General features: G+C 37.5%; 1 protein-coding gene and 1 long non-coding RNA gene across 4 annotated transcripts; one reads left to right on the forward strand and one right to left on the reverse strand.

Annotated features, from left to right (window-relative positions):
- The first annotated feature begins 1,808 nt into the window (after positions 1 to 1,808).
- On the forward strand, positions 1,809 to 4,388 carry LOC147567291 (uncharacterized). The gene is made up of 2 exons (XR_015237630.1): positions 1,809 to 2,112; positions 3,957 to 4,388. It is a non-coding gene; the product is annotated as an uncharacterized LOC147567291 (long non-coding RNA).
- Positions 4,389 to 9,605: 5,217 nt separating this feature from the next.
- On the reverse strand, positions 9,606 to 15,522 carry LOC147567292 (Cysteine proteinases superfamily protein). Of its 3 annotated transcripts, XM_086653924.1 has the most exons (11): positions 15,224 to 15,473; positions 14,856 to 14,969; positions 14,360 to 14,597; positions 12,953 to 13,026; positions 12,591 to 12,645; positions 12,411 to 12,485; positions 12,195 to 12,268; positions 11,974 to 12,022; positions 10,762 to 10,846; positions 9,986 to 10,042; positions 9,606 to 9,880 (listed from the first exon to the last, which is right to left on the reverse strand). In XM_086653924.1, exons 3-11 carry the CDS (start codon positions 14,522 to 14,524, stop codon positions 9,834 to 9,836), a joined length of 681 nt encoding a protein of 226 aa, XP_086510050.1. In that variant the 5' UTR covers positions 14,525 to 14,597; positions 14,856 to 14,969; positions 15,224 to 15,473; the 3' UTR covers positions 9,606 to 9,833. The 3 variants fall into 3 exon arrangements, with proteins under 3 accessions (XP_086510050.1, XP_086510048.1, XP_086510049.1); XM_086653922.1 differs by lacking the exon at positions 14,856 to 14,969 and having other exon boundaries at positions 15,224 to 15,522; XM_086653923.1 differs by lacking the exon at positions 14,856 to 14,969 and having other exon boundaries at positions 14,360 to 14,624; positions 15,224 to 15,448.
- Between the last annotated feature and the right edge of the window lie 3,974 nt (positions 15,523 to 19,496).

The following is a 19,496-nucleotide window of genomic DNA, read 5'->3' on the forward strand; positions in this document are numbered from 1 at the left end:
ACTATATAAATATAGTTTTTACAACTTTGAGATCCAATAGTCTTCTCCATTCTTCAATTTATTTGTACAGTTATATACATGGCACCAAAAAATATAAATCTGGAAATTTGAAGAGGCACGAGAAGAAAAAAGAAGAAAAATTGATTCAATTACAAAGAGGAGCACTTGATAAATTCATAATTATAGAACAATCAATTCCGTCAGAAGAGTTACAAGTTGAGAAAAATAATCTCAACTGAAGTCCGTGTCGAGAACGAAAGTAACGATGATTATGATATGATTCATGGGGGCAGTAATGAAAATATCGTTGTTGACGAAGAGAGTGATGGTGATATTCCAATTGAAGAACTAGTAGCTGAGGAATATCAAGAGTATGAGAAAAAATTTGGCTTTTTGTTGAGACTAGAAAAATTATGCGGGTATCATTTGCATTACTTAAAAGATTGTTGCCATAATCTTTCAAATAGTTTGAAGAACGGAAAACATTCTGATGTTGAAGCAAATGACTTATTTGTGGAATTGAAACTCCTACAAACAATTTTTCCAGAAGAAATTACCAAATCTAATGAAGTATTAAATTTTTTGAAGAAGAAGGATTGTTTCAGCTGGTAGCATTGCTTACAGAATTTTATTACCTATACCAGTTTCAGTTGCATTAACAGAAAGAAATTTCTCAAAGTTAAAGCTTTTTAAAATCATACTTGAGATCAAGCATGTTGCAAGACAGACTTAATGGATTAGCTTGCTTAGCATTGACAATGGGTTCCTAGACACAATTAATTACGAAGGTTTAATTGATGATTTCGCTTCAAAAAATGGAAGAAGAAAAATTTTGAAGTGAAAATTGTCATTTAAAATGCTTAAAAAAATACATTGAAATTCGATTAATAAATAATTTATTATCTTGTTATGATCAAATTATTTTGAATTTATTTGTTATATTGTATAACTTTTTTTATGTTTAGTTATACAAGGGGCCCAACTAAAGTTTGGCATTGGGTCCGCAAATTTTCAGCCACAACCCTGTTGTACCCAATACAACTATTTATAGATTGACTTTTTTTTTGCTGACATTTCTACATAAAAATCATTATATAGACAAGACAATGTCATTATATAGAAAAAAAAATCAATTAATGTTCGTTTTCTAAAGATATTAGGAAAGAAAGCTTTCTGGCAACATCAGTATGCAACTTTCCAGTAACATCAGTATGTAGCATTGTATTAGATCTCTCTTTACCTATTTGAACAAATTCACAATCCATGTCTTTTCTGCAAGCAGAACATCAACAATATAATTGGACCCGCCCCCTTTCCGTCAAATTAAAATCATTGTTCATGGCACCAGAAAGGAAGACAAAATCACATATTTAGCCAAAGTATTTAGAAGAAGAAGAAACTTCTCGAGAGCATTGCCTCTAAGTGAATCAATATGGGATATCTTAGCCACTTTAATAAATTAGAGGAAACCATCTAGAAATGGAGATTTTGGATTTCCCTTGAGCAAACTCATGAAGTATCTATCAAGAATAAATAGCTTGCAGCACAATATTTGCTCATTATTAAATGTTGCGATAAACAAAAAGACCACAAGTAGAGGAGGTGCCAATATTATTCATTACGTCTAGGATTACAAACAATGCCAGATATGATTTATATATCCAATAAGCTTCTACTAGCCAGATGTAACACCCCTATTTTCTATATATATCACATTAGGTGAAAATAACCTAACTCTTGGTCAATTTGGGGTTGGGCCTAATATGAAGAGTAAGTTAGTGTGGGCTTAAGCATCATAAAATAGAAGTGGGTTAGAAGGAAAACTAGGGTTGCTTGAGTTAATTACATAAAAAGGGGTCTAGAGCTCTTTTTATAGATCTAGAACAAAACTTAGAGAGAGAAAGAGAAATGGTATTTTTTGGAGAAGATTTTGATGAATAAGTTGAAGAAATCTATGTATTGTTTATGTTGTGGTTAGTATATCTTCTTAATCCTCAACAAAACACTCTTAGTGAATGAAGAATGGATAAAGAAGAAAAGAGGTAGAGATGGAGTTCTCTAGAGAGAGAAAGGGGCATGATTGTGGTCTTGATGTCATCTAAGGCAAAAGAGGTAGATTTCTTATCTCCTAATTCTTTTGTAGGCTTTTTCAATTGATTCTATGATAGGTTTAGTATTGTTAATCACATAAAGTTCTATAAAGAATGATTGAATGATTTAGATATTAGTTCTATCTTAAATTCCATAAAATATCTATATAGGACAATGTTTTTGGTCTAACTTCAAAATTAGATCTGGATTTATTGGTAACGAATCTAGGTGTCTATCTTATATGGTTGGAAAGGTATGTTTGTCTACTTTCTAGTGGTTTAAACGGTGAGTTAATTGGATTTCCGAGCGAGGAGTTAAAATTGTTTTCGTACGAGGTGTCAGAGCAGTCCCTACTGTATTTCTGTCTAGATTAAAAGTAAATCTGGTATTGATTGATAATGAATCTCGGTATGTATCTTATATGGTTGGAAAGGTCTGTTTGTCTACTTTCTAGTGGTTCAAACGGTTAGTTAATTGGAGTTCCGAGCGAGGAGTTATAATAGTTTTCGTACGAGGTGTCACAGCAGTTCCTACTGTATTTCGGTGTAGATTAAAATTAGATCTGGTATTGATTGGTAATGAATCTCGGTGTGTATCTTATATGGTTGGAAAGGTCTGTTTGTCTACTTTCTAGTGGTTTAAACGGTGAGTTAATTGAAGTTCCGAATGAGAAGTTATAATAGTTTTTGTACTAGGTGTCGATACAATCTCCAATGAGCTAATTGATTGAGATAAGTCACATGGTTTCTATTCTGTAAGCAATGTATTTCCTAGGTATATGATACCTTATATTGGTGAGTCTATATTCGTTAACTATTATTGTTATTTGTTTGTTTGAGGTTGTGATCCACATGAGGATCTATTATGAGCATCATCCATTTTGACTTGCCATGTGTTGTTGGCTTGAATGGTTTGGAAAATTTGTTTGTAATTCTTTATTAGAGCCAATGTTTGTGGTGTTATGCTATTATGATGCTATTATGTGTGTGATGCGATGGATGTGATGGAGGGTTGAATGAGTTTATGTGGTTGGTTCGACCCTCTCTACCGAAGGTGATGTAGGTATGGAGCGTATGGGGTCGGCGCTAACACAATGGATGACCTTGTGGGCCACACTCTCATTCGACTTATGTTTGTTGTATGATGTTATTATGTGTGTGATGTGATGGAAGGTTGTATGAGTTTATGTGGTTGGTTCGACCCTCTCTACCGAAGGTGATGTAGGTATGGAGCGTATGGGGTCGACACTAACACAATGGATGACCTTGTGGGCCACACTCTCATTCGACTTATGTTTGTTGTATGATGTTATTATGTGTGTGATGTGATGGAAGGTTGTATGAGTTTATGTGGTTGGTTCGACCCTCTCTACCGAAGGTGATGTAGGTATGGAGCGTATGGGGTCGGCGCTAACACAATGGATGACCTTGTGGACCACACTCTCATACAACGAAGACACCAACTTGTCATATCATTCGACGAGAGTTGGATGATTGTGTCTTGAGCATAATGTTTTGTTGACTTAATCGTCAAGTTAGGGTTCTATAAAGGTCTATCTTGGTGAATAGTGTGATCTTTTTATACCTATTGAAAAAGAGAAAGATTATTATCACGAGAGTTAATATTGGATTAGAATACGAGGACGTTGAAAGCCTAATAACCAAGAACATAAATTACTAATTTCTACATGCGTGTGGTAAATCTCGTGGTATTATGTTAGTTGTCACGTTAAATTGTAGATAACGCCAATAATGAATATGAATGAAATACTTCCTTCATTTGGGGATTGAGCTTGCCTACCCGAGACTTAGGTTTGAGGAAATCTACTGCAGTTGGGTTTTAATCCAGCTATTTCATTTTTTCAGGTATTGATTGTCCACTCATGGTAGGCGTCGCTCGTGGATCCAGTTTGAAGGTCTCAAATCTTCGATTTCAAGGCGGCTTGAGATTTGGGATTTGGGGCGCTACACCAGATGTCGATAAAGGTTAATACTTGAAGTGCTTCACGAAGACCATGAATCCAAGGATTCAGTCAGCGAGAAAGAGTTCTCATACTTTGATGAGAAAATGCTACATTTACAACTTTAAATCTGGAAAAGGTATTACAGATCTAGTTGGCATCCTAAGTGGAAACCCTTTCTAAACTACAATTGTTTTTTTTTTTCTTTTTTGAGTTAAGCTAAAATTTCATTCATACATAAGAATACAGCTCAACACATTACAAGGTTTTGAGTCTTTGACTCTTTTGAATACAACATGGATTTACTAAAGTAAATTACAACATGAAACTTACAAAAGTAAAGACAACATGAAGCGAAAGGAGTACAATATTGCAAAAGTAAGATATGTCAGTCTTTTCTTTTCCTTTCATCTTCGTTTAAAAAGCAAATCAAATTTGTTGTATGATGCCCATCTCTCTTTCCTTTTTGTAAGAATCTTCAATTTGGTGAAATGGAAGAAGAAGAACTCCATGAAGATCGAAGAACCGTCATCATACCAACTGTCTCTTTTCCCCCTTCCTCAGAAAGATGTAAAAACAAAAGGAAAACTAATTTATTACTAAAATAGGGGAACTCTCCCTCACTAGTGAAGGAGATTCCGACAAAAGGACCCCTCCGCCGAAAATCGATGATTTCCAACTGTTACTCTCTAAAAAAAATCGTCTCTCTGCTACTCTTTGAAAAACAAACTTAATTTGACTTATCGGGCTCCTGTAAATTTGTAACCAACTACAATTGATTTTGACACCATAAACAAGGAAAGAAAATAATTATAGGAAAATGTAATTAATGGTGATTGACTTTTAGTCATCCCAAATAAGCTTTCAACAAAACAAGTCATCCCAAACGAGAAATTCATCTATTTCCTACCGAACATAACGTTTTAAGCCAAAAAAAACGTTCTTATTAAATTTTTATACAAGCAAGTGGAAGTGAATTTTGAAATTGAGTATTATAGAAACGTTAAAAGATGTAAGTTTGTGCTTTAATATGTGACCATGGTTGTAATTTTAATTTTGTTACAAAAAATCAACTGAGTTATATATATCTGTAGATTATTATTATTATTATTATTATTATTATTATTATTATTATTATTATTATTATTATCATCTACTCCCTCTATATATATATATGTCATTAAGTTGACAATCTTACATTAATTTTTGTCTTTCATGTTTTAACAATGTTTAAAATGGTAACAATTTTTTTTATAGATGTACAGTCGCAAAAAGTTGAAAAAGGGTACGTTTTGAAGCAAAATAATTCAATACTAAAATTATTAGTGAAAGAAAAAACGCTTTCAATAAAAAAAAATTGTAAAGCAATTAATTTGCTAGAAGGACAGATAAACTAGCTTAATTTTCTTTGAAACCCTCAACGACTAGCTTAATTTCATCTCTCTACTTGATTTTCTTATTTGAAATGTCTGCTTCAGAAGTTACTGAGTTTCTTCAGATTGAGTGTCGGAATGTTTGTTTATGGTGAAAGATTGGAACCAAAACAGTTGTGAGTAGATTTTGTCTCAACCGAGATACTTTCAAGTACAATGAAGCACTTTGTCATATTGTGCATAATTAACTCTCTTTGTTCCAAATCGACAATCCAAACATCAAATAGGTTACAAGCTTTGCAACTCAAGTCGCCAATGAGGAATCCAACAAGGCCCAGATTAAGAATAATAAGTTCTGGTGTGGCGGATCTCGTAATATGTGATGTTTATGTTTGAAGTAATGTCTGAAATAGAGAGTGCTTTGATGGAATCAATTAACCAGGTTAAGATGGTTCCAGCTTCTCAATCCTCAATTTGACAAATTAAAGAAAATCGAATTTGATGATGGTTCTCAATTGACTAAGAATGCTAGTTGCAGCATCTGTTTGGAGAAATTTCGAGAAAGGTTGACTACTAACAAAGTTGTCGTGTTCGCATATGTTTCATATTGACTGTATAACTCAATGGCTCCAAACGGTCATTAATGTCATATTTGCATGTTTCAAATGCCCATTTAGTATTAACTCATTCTGGAGCTTACAAGCTCCACCACCCAACAGTGCAAACATAAACAACAATTTTAGAAGTGCGGGATGATTTTACCCCCACCCTAGAGCAGACAAGCTTTGAACACAATCATCCAACTTCATTTGAAAAAACACTAGAAAAAAGTAGAGTTGTTGATATTCAGAAGAAAGAACTATAGTAACTTTTCTAAATTTTCTTCATTTCTCACCTTAAGGTCTGTTTGATACGTGAGCAAACATGGCTGAGAAAGACGTTTTCTCGAGAAAATGGAATTTCATAAGTTTGATACAGATTGAGTGAGAAAATCGATTTTTCATTAGAAAAGAAAGTTGGCAAAAGGGCTAATTTCTTTTCTCACAAAAAAGATGGGTAAGCCCATTTCTCACTCAAATAAACACGCTCTCTCTCCTCCTCCGTGACTACTCTCTTGCCTTCCGTAACTTCCTCTTTCTCTTTCTCTAACTTCCTCTCTCAAGGAAAGCTCGATGAAGAAAAAAACAGTGGCAGCCAGGAATAGGTTTTGGGAATCTGCTATGGTTGTCTCTCGGTAGCCTTTCTCTCTCTATCCATGTATTGTTGTTAAAGATGGAAGAAGAAAGTTTAGGGGTGCTGGTTTCTTGATACATAAGGATAATACCTGATTTGTTCTACTTCTGATATCAATCTAGGGTTTTGTTTTCTTGGAGGTTTTAATGTCTTATTTGGATAATACCTCAAACTACTTTTCCATTTCATTCAATTTCACAGCGATGGTAAGAAAGAAGAAGAAATTTCTTATACTAAAAGTGGTATTGAAGAGAATCATGAACCTATGTCGGTTAGGGTTTCGGAACTGACAGACAGAGGCTTCGATGCAATTGGTGCCGGAAATAACAACATATGCTCATAAACTGTTTAATGAAATGTCTGGGAGAAAGTTAATTTCATGGAATGCTTTAAAATATGCTCATCAACGATAATTGTTGGGTTCATGCTCACATTAAGAGGAATGACATTGGAGCAGATGATTTCATGGCAAGTGCACTTATTGAGATAGTTGTGTTGTTGATCTTCTTAAATTGCATAATCATTTGAGTAGTATTAATGAAGTTAAGAGTTGGGATTTTGAGATGATGAAGATGTGATTTGGGGAAGAGAATGAAGAAGAAGACCTTGAAACGAAATTGTGAAGGCACCCCCTTCAAAGCCCAATTTGTATATTAGTTTATAAAGCCATCCTGTAAAAGTCTAATTTACATGTTAATTTACAGAAAAGTTGATTTCTTACCTATTAGAAAAGGTTGGATTTTCTTATTCGCACATCCCCGCGTAACAAACGGACCCTTAAGTTCAATCCCCTCGTCTTCAATTTCGACATTGTTAGGTACCCATTGTTCTTTTTTAAGATGCATCAATGGTTTGAAATACCTAAAAAGACGCCGTAAACTGATTTTGGATGTTGCTACTTTAGTTGTATTTAGTGGTGTTTATCAGAGAAATAAAATATTAATACTTTGGATGATGATAACTTTGATTTTCTACAATGGTGGCGAATAAATGAGATTTTTCACCCAGTTATGCAAATGATGGGGCGTCATGTACTTTCTCTCTCCGCACCTACCGTTTCATCGAAGTCGGCTTTTAATGCATGCTCACAGATTTTAAGCGATCGAAGAAATCCGTTAAAAAAATAAAAAAAAATAAAAAATAAAAATTAGTTGTATTTTGTGGCTTTTATCGGGCAAACAAATGATAACACTTAGAATGATGGCAATTTTGGTGCTTTCCGGTAAGCTGATACCGATACGTTTGAATAAGAATCATTACAAGCATACCGATCGTTCTATTAACTATTTGGTTCGACCCAATCAAATATAGTTTTTTATTTACAAGACTCCTTATTCGGTCTGGTATAAACAAATTTTAGTAATATTTCGGTTATACGAGACCGAATTATTTTCCGTGTTCTACAAAAACAATTTTCATACAACCAACAAATAGATCATTTGTAAAAATGGGTTGGAGAATGCTCACATACCTCTTTAAAGATTGAATCTAGTCCATGAATTGATGTTTTAGAGTCCTTTGTTATGTACGAAATTTGTTTGGAACTTGCTTCATCCATGATTGTTTGCAAAAATGAAAATACCTAGAAGCTTCAGAGTTTGAGAGCAACAACAATGTGAGATGGTGTGTTATTTTGGTGAAATTAGTCTGTTTCTAATGGTCGCTAACGATGGATCAAAATTCCAGTGGAAGAAGAGGGATGTTTAGGGATTTGAGTTTTGAAGAGATTTTGGGTTAAGACAGAGGGATACTAATGTGAGTGATGTAAACTGGTTTTTTTTTATAAAGGCTGCTGATTTGGGGAAATAAGAAAATTATCCGGAGAACAATATTTTGTTGGGTAGAAAAAATAAATTTTTTTCTGGACACTCCCTTATATTTCTCTCTCTTCTACCTCTCTGATCTTTCTTTCTCTCTTACTTTCATCTCTCCTTCTCTCTCTCTCCCTCTCTTCCCCCTTTCAGGCTTCAGTCGACAATCGACTCTGAAACCCTAGAGTTTCATTCGACTGATACTCTAGGGGTTCAGTCGAGATACAGGGAAAAAAGATTCGAGGGAGATATCAGGTGATCTATACAGAAGGATGATAATGTTATTCCGATCACTTTCGAACAATCGAACTAGTTTCCAAACAGAATCCATCTACGTTACAACTCATTGAGTTTGAGTAATCATCTACTACAAATGATCATCATGTAGAACAATCAAAACCTCTAAATTATGAGGAAGACCCATCTAAATCCAAGAATAGTTAATCTCACCAATCCTAAAATGGTATTTTATATTATCTGTTTCGGATTTTGATGATTCCTTTATGAGAGTTTTAGATTCTTGAAACCAAAGAAGAAGATTAAAAAAGGCAGAGAACTATCAAGAAATGAAATCTTTTTCTATGGAGGTGCATAAGTGAGAGAAGAGAGGGATACAGAGAAAGAAAGAGATAGAGAGAGCATAAAGAAGAGTGAAGATGAGAGAGTAAGAAGTGTTGTCGGAGATGATGGAGGTGCCGCCGAAATTAGTGGTGGAGGTCACCGGAGTTGATGTTGGCAATAGAAGAGAGAAGAAGAAGCGGAAAAATATAAGGATTAAGTGTTTGGAGGAAACAAAAAATTCCAAATTCTTTTTTTTTCCACCCACAACTTTTTACCCCGAATAATTTCTTTATTTCCCCAAATCACCCACCTATTATAGACCCATTACATCAAGGGCCCTTAATCAAACATGGTCAATGAAAATTGACCAAGTCAATGCTTTTACAAGGAGGCCCTTTAACAAAACTGGGGGCCCCTACAAAATTTCCCACACAAATATTCTAAAATCTAACTCAGATCCAATTCAGATTCAAGTTCTTTCCAGATCTAACTTAGAGAAAAACAAACACCACCTAAGTTTTCAATCATACAAAACTTGTTATGCTAAAATGGGCATTAAAAAATAAAAAGTACTACGCCAAAAATATCAGGTTTATTGAACTAAAATTAGAAACAATCCAAGTGAAAAATGGTACTATGCAATGAAAGCTAACTTCTATACAACCACAGTACTATACGCCAAAAAAGCGATGTAAATAAATAAAAGAATATAAGGGTATACAAAGCATGCACAATGGTGTACAGTCTCAGGGCAACCCTCCTGAATATAGTGTATTTCACCACATAATCCATCCCCTTTCTTGATTAGAACAACCAGTGTTTCTTCCTTGGCTTGTTTTGGATTGGGGCATCTGCAAACAATGTAAACCGATTCTTGAGACAGCCAATTAAATCAAACAATATAATGTTTCTATCTACAGCAGAGGAAAAAAACAGATTCAAGTTTGCAAGCTTACCCCGTAATTCATATAACGAATTATAATGTACTTCTGACCAGAAACTTAACCATAGCTCTGCATCGAGGAAACACAAAAGAGTATTAGAGGATATTACTTTCATCTTTTTTTTTTCGGAACTACAAAGATTCGAATCCAAGTCTCTCCACTGAAGAGATATGTTGGGATAATCCCACATAGGTTGTGGAAGAGGCACGGGTGAGCTTAAAAGTGTGGGGAAAACTACTCTTGAAGTAGCTTTTGGGGTGAGAGAAACCCAAAACCACCCAACAAGATATACATGAGAGTATGAAACCACTGAGCTTTAAACAATAAAAACAAGTGTAACGTTTTTTTCCATCGTTTGAATCTGACTGGTGCGAGTCTGAATAGTCCGACTCAAATAAACCCAAAATCAACCCAAGTAAGCCATCCAGACGAGTGAAACTAAACAAACATTCTGAAATCTGCCTCAAGTGAATTCAAACTTCGAGTCAGATTTCAGATCTCAGTTAGAGAAAAAAACACTACCTACTTTTCTTCCATTGACACACAAACTGGACTTCGTATAAGAAGATAATTCTATCATACAATGTATACAACTTCTCTGAAAATTAACTCATAAGATGTAGTATACGGTAAACGCTTGCAAAGAGAAAACAATATCGTTTGGGAAATTAGAACATTAAGACATTAAGTTATTAACCCATGTTTACATGCTACAAACATATCAGGGTTAAAGTTTTGTCTGTAGTTAAACTTATAAGTGACGATTAATGGTTTCTTAACTTTCGTACCTCGTTCAGGAGCTTGTGCCCGTGGATTAATTTCGATAAAGCATGTCTCTCTAAATGACGTTAGAAGGCATATCTTTGCTCCAAACTGCACATAGACAAGAAGAAAATTAATCTTATGAAGAAAAATATTTACTGACGGGATATGAAATTCTTAGTGACCTTATCACTTGGTTAACCATTGACAGACCATCACAAGAATGGCATGTAGGTTACATAACCGTGCATGTCAGCTGCAATGTTTAAAAACCGTTTTTACACCTCGATGCGGTTCTCTTTGACAAATGCGAGGTGGTGCCTTGAGGAGGTAAAGAGGCGTAGCTTCAATCTCATGTATCTTAATATAGTTATAGTATTTTATTTTATTCATAGAATATTTTATTGAATTTGTTTGTAGCACTACAGAAAATTAATTGTTAATAGTAAAGTAAGAAAATATGAATGCTTTCAGCCACTTCTACCCTTTTGACTACAGCAAAGAAAGTTACTAAAACACCGATGCGTAAGTTTTCATGGGTAGACCTATATTTTTCCTCGAGGCGTGCGCCTCGATGCACATCTTATGCGCCCTTTTAAACATTGGTCAGCTGGAATTTAAAAATGAAAGAAATATCTATTACACTGCAGAACTTGAAAACCGGGAAAGCAATAATAGAATCAAACAATCACATAGGAACAAAAGCAATTACGTGGTCGAAGGCAAACAATGGCACGATGATTTCACTATGTACGAAGAAAAAGGTCATGTAGATTTCTTATGAGCTTCTGAAGACCCCAAACATTGGCACGATGATTTCACTATGTATGCAGAAGCAGAACAAAGTTAAGTAAATTTCCTAAGGTCTTCTGACAACCCACAAACACTAGCACTCTGCGCCTCCATAAACTCTTATCAAGGCCGAATAACTCCCAAACAACAGAATAACAAAATAACTCCCGAATAACAGAACAAGTCCCCCGGACCCGTCCACAAGGGCAGCCAGGCGCTACGAACCTGGACCCGTGTACATGATTGATCATATTCAAGATACTTTCCAACAATTCTACTCCCAAAATGACAGTGAAAGCAATCCCATATAGTCCAAAACTTAAACGTTTTGACTTTTTCTGGTTATGGGATCAAGACGAAGATGAAAATGACGAGCTTCTGTACAAAAAGAAAAATGCCATTGTCTAGCCCAAGTACCAAACTTACACAAAACCAATAACACAAACCTTATCAGCAGCTGCTTGTAGTGTTAGATGGTCGCCCCACTCACCAGATCTGCATGATGCAGTAGATTAGGTCCTGTAATTGGAATTTACTTACTATCATCTGGTATTATTGAAGTTCCACAACTCAATGATGCATGAGATTCAATAGAAATAACTCGCTCAACAAATATAAATGCTGACTACGCTTAAAAGATCAAAATGTCCTCAAGAAAGTTTGGTACTTGGCCATTTTTTTGTAGTAGCGCTTATACTTCATGGGGACGTAGCTCTCGTACAGAGAACGGTGGTCTTTAAGCTGGAGATACAGAAAAAGGGAGAAAGAGTGAGGAACCTCGTTGTTTTTTAATGGTTTTATTAGTCAACATTGTGTACCTTTACAATTCGTGATGATAAAATTATAAAAATATAATGAAAAAAGTTCTTGTTAAAAGAGATACCTGCTTCACAATCTCTTTTCTCACATATTTGTGATGTTCTGGAGACTTGTACATTTGGTCAGAAAGTGCACGAAACTGCAATGCGGACAAGTGAAATAAGAAGAACATATCAAACCAGCTCCATGACTGTGGCAATGCTTTGCTTTTGACATATTTCAATGTTTGAGGGATTGTACAAACCTGACAGTTACCATCTCCAGAAACCTTCACTTCGTATAAGCCATACACATTTAGCCTAGGAGAGATAATAGAAATAGTTATCAGTACTTTGGTACTGCATGAACCACACACTTGGAGATTTATTCAAATATGTGACGACATTATTTTGAAAAAAAAATTAGCTGTTTACGTGAGAATTCCACCCATTATGACACATTCAGAACTGAACAGTTATCCAATATAATATTCATCATACTTTACAAGTACAAATTTCATACTTATAAGTATCCATTTTCTCAAATTTGTTTGCTTAGTGTCGTTAAAAGTTGATCACTTGCAAATCCAATGAAATCTTTTTATGTGCTATAAGGTAAATCATGTACCTTTGGAGTAGCCGTTGATGATCCAGACTTGATTCACTTAAGTTAGGAATGTAAGAATTTATCCGCGGAACATGCTGCAAATATCTGATGTTAGTTCTTGATATCTGATGTTAATCATGCGATTCAAGAAGCGCTGTTTTATTAGCAATATAGACTATTGGGTTTGAATATGCAAACAAGACTGACGTGACATTTCATATTCAAATAACAAAGAGAACAACAACAACAACAAGTGAATGTAGTTATCAGCGAAGAATGCAATGACGAATACGAATCTACTTTACGCAATACCCAAAATGAAGAAGTATAACCTTAAATGACTGCATGTTATCTATTCATCAATGACAATTTCAAACTATATGCTTAGCGTCTCTATGATGTGGTGAAGCCATTAGTTTAATACATGAATTTAGCAATACATCTGTCAAGAAATTCTCGATCACAACGAATTTAAGAAAATAAAAATAATAAAGGAAAACAAACTCTTAAGTAAATCTGCCAAATATTATGTCGAAGGCAGGTTGACCAAAAATTCAACCTATTATGCTCAGTCTGTACTTTTAAACACTGTTCAAATGATCTTAGCTTACAATCACTTTTAAACAATATATCTCCATAGAGTTTGCAATGAGATAAGATAAGAGCACATTAAAGTAAATTTTCTATGACCTGCAAAAGCATATACAACTATTTTCTTGTGTTGATACATTTATATGGAGAACTTTGACTAAGAATCTGGAATCAGCTTTGACTTGATCGTCATAATTAGTATCAAAGTCAAAGACATAATATCGCTTGGGAAAATAAATCACATTTTCTAAATATGAGAAGAAATAAACTTAACCAACAAATGGACGCCAAGGGTAAAAAAAAAAAATGAAATTGACCAAGTTGGAGAAACATGATATCACATAGTCAAAACAACTGCTACCAATTAGTAGTGAAATCTCTCAATGATAAGGAGTTCACACCACTAGACAAATAAGAATGATAAGCCTCAAGTTTGATGGCCCCAAAATCCACTCTTGTTCCTTTGAAGATAGCTATGTTTGTATACAAAAAATCCACATAGATTCTAGAATTTGATGGATAAGTATATTCTGATATTTAATTCAGTAAAGCTTCTCAATGTTAAAGTACTCAACAATTAAAAGTTTTAAACAAACAAACCGAATTACATTTTTAGCCACTAATATTAAGTTCTAATAGATAGCAAATGATTGCCACACCCCTTCTAAAATAATGTAACACAACATGATATTTGAATGAAATTCATACCTAAAACGAATTTGAAACAAAAGAAATGATCAAATCAAGCTAAAGCAACCTCTGGAGAAAAGGAACATTGGTATTCTAAAAGAAGAGGTTATAGCCTACACAATGTCAAAAAATAAAAAAGTAACTTACAGCAACAGGTGCCAAGTTAGTAAGACGTCCAGCCACAGCACCATCTACTTTTGCATATTCTTCAGAAAGTACAACAGCAATCATCTTATCATCATCAATATCTTGCTGACTGCTTTGAGATGTAGAGGTAGAACTTTCACCAACACTGTAGGTACCATTATTCATGCTTGAGCCTCGGGCAGCAACTCCAATACTCAAAGAGAATTAGAATTAGAATTAAAATAGGTATCCGAATGACCTGAAGAAAAAGGGGCAAAGTACCCAACTGTGTCAATATCAGTTCCCGATGATTTAATAATCAAATTATACATTCAGGACAAGCATAATTATATAAGCGAAAAAGAAGATGGAAATGAGACATTGATAAACCAATTCCTAATTTTCTTCTTCCCGATCAAATCCCACGGATGAATGAGAGATAGGACTATCTATCAAGGGTCAATTATGTTAAACTTCCAATAAAGAGATAGTATTAGGGTTTCACCAATATCTGTACCTCTGTGGCGGAACCAAGTGATGGTGCTGATCAATAATACATAATCTCAATAAGTATAAATAGTATTAACAGACCATTTTCCAATTGAAACTAATTCCTTGAGATGTTCCTAACCTGGAGCAGAGAATTCAATTAGAGCTGACTTTTCTAAGAAGTCCCCACAATCTAATACGTACCAGCCTACCCAAAGGATATAAGTGAATCAGAAAAGTTTGTATAAACCGGTAACCCATTAACAATAAGATTGGAGGATCTGGGGTTAGGTCAAAATACAAAATCTAAAATTAAAGAAACAAGAAATCTCTGAGTGAAGGCATAGAAAAAGGCAAAGAAAATAATCTAAATAGAATGGGAGAAAGTCGTCATACCAGTGATTTGATTCTTCAATAGGTTAATCTTCCTGGGAGGATCGGAGCGGGAGCGGGAACGAGAACAAAAAGGGAAAAAGGAGAAAGAGAAGGAAGAATCAGAGAAAAGGAGGCGATTAATAGTTACGTCAAGAAAAACAAAATATGTCCTTTCTTCTACCGGACCTGATAGGGTCGAAGTTTAGGGGAGGAAGAAAGAGAAAGATATCCCGTGTCGTGTTAATTGATTTGATTGCGTGGGGATTTAGACACTTTTGTCACGTTACCGCCTAAAGAAAAAGACCAGATCGTCCCGTGTCAGGTGTCCCGGGTCTATTTGGCTTATTTACGGGTTACGCCTACCAATTAAGGAAGAGCAATTATGGTGGTGTTTTTAGAACCTCCTTATCCAATCGGGTAGAGTTGTACTACCATGACAACATAAGCTTTGTGCATGGGGAATTTTGATGTATAAATTGTTCAGACGTTGACTGACGTCTGGAAGTCAAGAATTGACTTGAAGTCTAAGGGTCAACCCGGCTTAAGGTAACAGGACAGTTCAACCCTCGACGCTCCGCCACCTACACACCCCTAATTGGGAGGTCGGCCAGAACAAGCTCAGAGGCATCAGCTCTGTTTCGCCCCCGACACGAATAGATCAGCCCTGCAATCACTCAAGGAATGAGGGGGTTCCGCGTAAGCTACGCCTCTGTCTCACGCCCTAAACTGGGGAGGCAGGAAAGTGCCAACAGCTTACCGACTAAATCCTGGAATCTCGCTAAAAGATCTCAGTCGGTCACAGATCTAAGTGTTTAAGCAAGTTTGGGCTTCAAGAGTCTCAAAGGAGAAAGTATCTCCCCGAAGATCTATCACTTCGGCATGATATCTACGAAGTATCCTTGAACATAAGAACTTTTTGTTATCTTAGATACGAGATAGACTCCAAGGGAAACCCTGTATACTCACAAAAGGAAACTCCTCTAACGGTTTGACGACCACCGCCTCACCTATGCCACTAATCACAGTCGGCCTAACAATGCCTATAAAAGGGCCTCTCATCGTCTTCCACAAGACAGGTTCACCTTCACTGAGTAACACATACTCGCCCCCAAAAGGTTCAATCAATATTCAATCTTTTACTGCAAAAAGCACCCTGACTGTCTTGAGCGTCGGAGCATTTTTCGAACTCTTTGCAGGTTTTCCCCCTAGGAATCAGGAGTCAAGAGCAGGAGCAAGAGCTGAAGCAAGGAGCCAGGAAGGAATCTCAATCAAATTCACAGAATATCATAACGGAGGATGTCATGCATCAACTCCCTTTTTCATGCTGATTTAACCGGGAGCCAATTTTCAACATCAGCAGAAACTATTACTCCTACTCCCTCAGGAAGTTCCTGCCTAGTATGATGTTATAGGCGTACATCTTGTCGACAATGGCGAAGTTTAGCATTATCGCTTTCTTTGATTCTCCTTCGCCGATTAGTACAGGCAGGGTTGCTATTCCGTCTGTTTCGACTTAGTTGTCGCCGAACCGTGTCAAGCAAGACTTATAAGATTTGAGGTAGTGCTAACTTACCCCGAGTTTTTGGAAGCATGTCCGACTCATGACTTCTGTCGAGCTTCCTGTATCGACCAAGATGCGTCCTACCCTCTAATTGGCCACCACAGCTGTTATTACCAACAGATCCGCATGCGGAGTGATTACCCCAACTAGATCATCATCAGTAAAAATGATGGGTGGTGTTTCTATGGTAGGTTTGATTAGCAGGACTGGCGGGTTCTTTGCCTCGTTGGCATATCTACGCTGTTCTCCCTTGGTTGCTCCGCCGAGGGTTGGTCCTCTTGCTATGGTATTGATATTTCCCATCACTCAGGCGGGTTCCTCCAAGCCCTTGTTTGCTTTTTTGAAAGTCGGTTCCGATCCGATTTCTACCCTGTTTATTAGCCTTTTGTTCCGGTGCTCGTGGGGTCGCTGTTCTTTATGGATGTATTTGTCAAGCTCACCCTTTCTTACCATTTCTTTGATAAGATTTTTGAGGTGCCGACAGTTGTCGGTCTTATGGTTGTAGCCTCTGTGGAAGGCGCACCACGCAGTCATGTCTCTGGGCCCGAACTCCTTTCTGTCATCATTGAGTTTGGGTAACTCAGCCATTCCTTTCGCCATCAACACTTGCAAGATTTCCTCCCTCCCTTTCATCAGTGGGGTGTAGGTGGCAAAGTCAGGTCTGGGCCTCCCGCCTCGCTCTCGATCCCTGGGCGGCCTGGCTTCGACCCGTTCCTTCTTTCAGGGAGGTTCACTCTCGTATGGGATGTTAGCCACTTCCTTCATTCGTAAATAATTTTCCTCTCTTCTAATAAACTGTTGCAGCCTCTCTATCAGTTCTGCGAGGGTGTCTGGTTTCCTCCCAGAGATATCTCTAATTATGTCGTCTTGTCTGAGGCCTCTCTGTAAGGCGACCTTTGGTTCTAGGTCGGGGACCTGTACCATAAGGTTGCGAAATCTCTGGCAATAGCTTGCCAGAGCCTCGCTTTTTTCCTTGTACCACATTGAACAGCTCTTCAGTTCCTCTTTTGATGGTGGTGCTTCCCCGGAAGGCTTCGCAGAAGGCCTGGGCGAGCTAATCAAAGGACTTGATCGATCCCGGGGCTAGCGCTTGGTACCATGCCTGAGCTGGTCCTTTCAGGATAGTGGCGAAGACCACGCACCATATGTTTCGGTTAGTCGTGCATAAGCTCATCATCGCAACGTTGTTGTTGATGAATACCCCTGGGTCTTCTAGACCGTGATCATGATCCAGCGTGGGACATTTGAAGTTTTTCGATTTTTTGGACTCCAGTATTTCCCGGGAAAGGGGTGGCTGTCGAATTACCGTCCTCCCCAGAGCTTATCCTTCTTTCTTTCTCTTGTCAATTTTCGCTACCTGGTGTAAGAGTACGTCGCAAATAGTAGGGTCATCCATGCATCCTTCGCCTATCCCCGCCTTCTTGGGGACGTAAGGTCGGTTCGGGTCCAGCACGCCTTGTTCATCCAAGATGTTCTCCAGGTGCATCTGGTCGCCTGGCTGTAGAGTTAGGATTTCGGAAGTGTAGGCGTCGCCGGTCGAGAAGAGCTTTCTCGCGTATGATCTGATCACTTCTTTCCTTTCCTCGGGGGCGGCAGCCTTCCTGGCTGTCTCGGCTTTGCGGAGGCTTTCCTCCAATCGTTTTGCCTCCTGATCCCTTCGGACGTATTCAACCTTGAGCTGTTTCGGTTCGGCCATAAGCTCGACCGAGTTGGGAAGCCTGTAAGGTGTCCCTCGTGGAGTGTGTTCGTCTGAGGACATGTCTGCCTAGGGAACTTAGGGGAAATAGTCAGTTCTGAAAAAGGTATTGAATGAGGTTCGGGTTATCGAATCTGATGATTTGCTGGAGAGATCCCCTTCTTCTAGCGCCAAATGCTGATGTCGAAAATTGGCCTCCCATTAAATCAGCATGAAAAAGGGAGTTGATGCATGACAGCCTGCGTTATGATGGTATATTCTGTTATGAGAGTAGAGATTCCTCTGTTCAGCCCTGGTTCTCTGCTCTGTTTCTATGTTCCAGCTCCTTGCTCCAGCTCCTTGCTCCAGCTCCCTGCTCCTTGATCCTTGCTCCTGTTCGCTTGTTCCCGAGGGGGAAAACCTGCAAAGGGTTCGAAAACCGCTCCGACGCTCAAGACAGTCAGGGTGCTCTTTGCAGTAAAAGAATAAATATTGATCAATCCTTTTGGCGGGCGAGTTATGGGAACTCTGAGTATAGGGTGATCTTTTCGGGGTGAAGAGATCGTGTCCTGTGAAGGACGATGTGGGGGGACTTTTTTAGGCGAAGTTCGGCCGACTGTAATTAGTGGCGGTGGTGAGGCGGTTGCCGTCAAACCGTAAGGGAAGTTTCCTCTTTAGCGTATCTAGGGTTTCTCTTTGAGCTTATCCCGGATCTTTGATAAGCGAAAGTTCCTAAGTTCAAGGATACTTTGTATATATCTTGCCGGAGTGATAGACTCTGAAGGAGAAGTTTCCTCTTTTAGATACGTGGAGTTCAATCGGGCTTAAACACTTCAAGATATGCGGCCGACTGAGATCTTTCTAGAAAGTTCGGGATTAAGTCTTTAGGTCGTGCAGCGCTAATGTCTCCCCAGTTCTGGGCGTAAGATATGGGCCGAACCTGTGGAGACCCCCTTTTTCCTTTTGAGACCCCAGGGCTGATCTATCCATGTCAAGGGCGTTTTGTGTAGAGCTGGTTTCTTCCGGCCGACCTCCCCGTTAGGGGAAAATATGGTGGA

The sequence above is a fragment of the Eschscholzia californica genome, unplaced genomic scaffold, assembly GCF_041429995.1.
Source record: "Eschscholzia californica isolate CP2 unplaced genomic scaffold, dmEscCali1.0.p SCAF_1, whole genome shotgun sequence".
NCBI classification, from domain to species: domain Eukaryota; kingdom Viridiplantae; phylum Streptophyta; class Magnoliopsida; order Ranunculales; family Papaveraceae; genus Eschscholzia; species Eschscholzia californica.

Excerpts from the sequence above, each read along its gene's own strand:
- LOC147567292 (XM_086653922.1), bottom strand. The coding sequence starts at position 14,524 with ATGAATAATGGTACCTACAGTGTTGGTGAAAGTTCTACCTCTACATCT. Across the intron at positions 12,486-12,590 it reads CTGGAGATGGTAACTGTCAG|TTTCGTGCACTTTCTGACCA; the intron begins GTTTGTACAATC and ends TCCGCATTGCAG. Across the intron at positions 12,269-12,410 it reads GAAAAGAGATTGTGAAGCAG|CTTAAAGACCACCGTTCTCT; the intron begins GTATCTCTTTTA and ends CTGTATCTCCAG.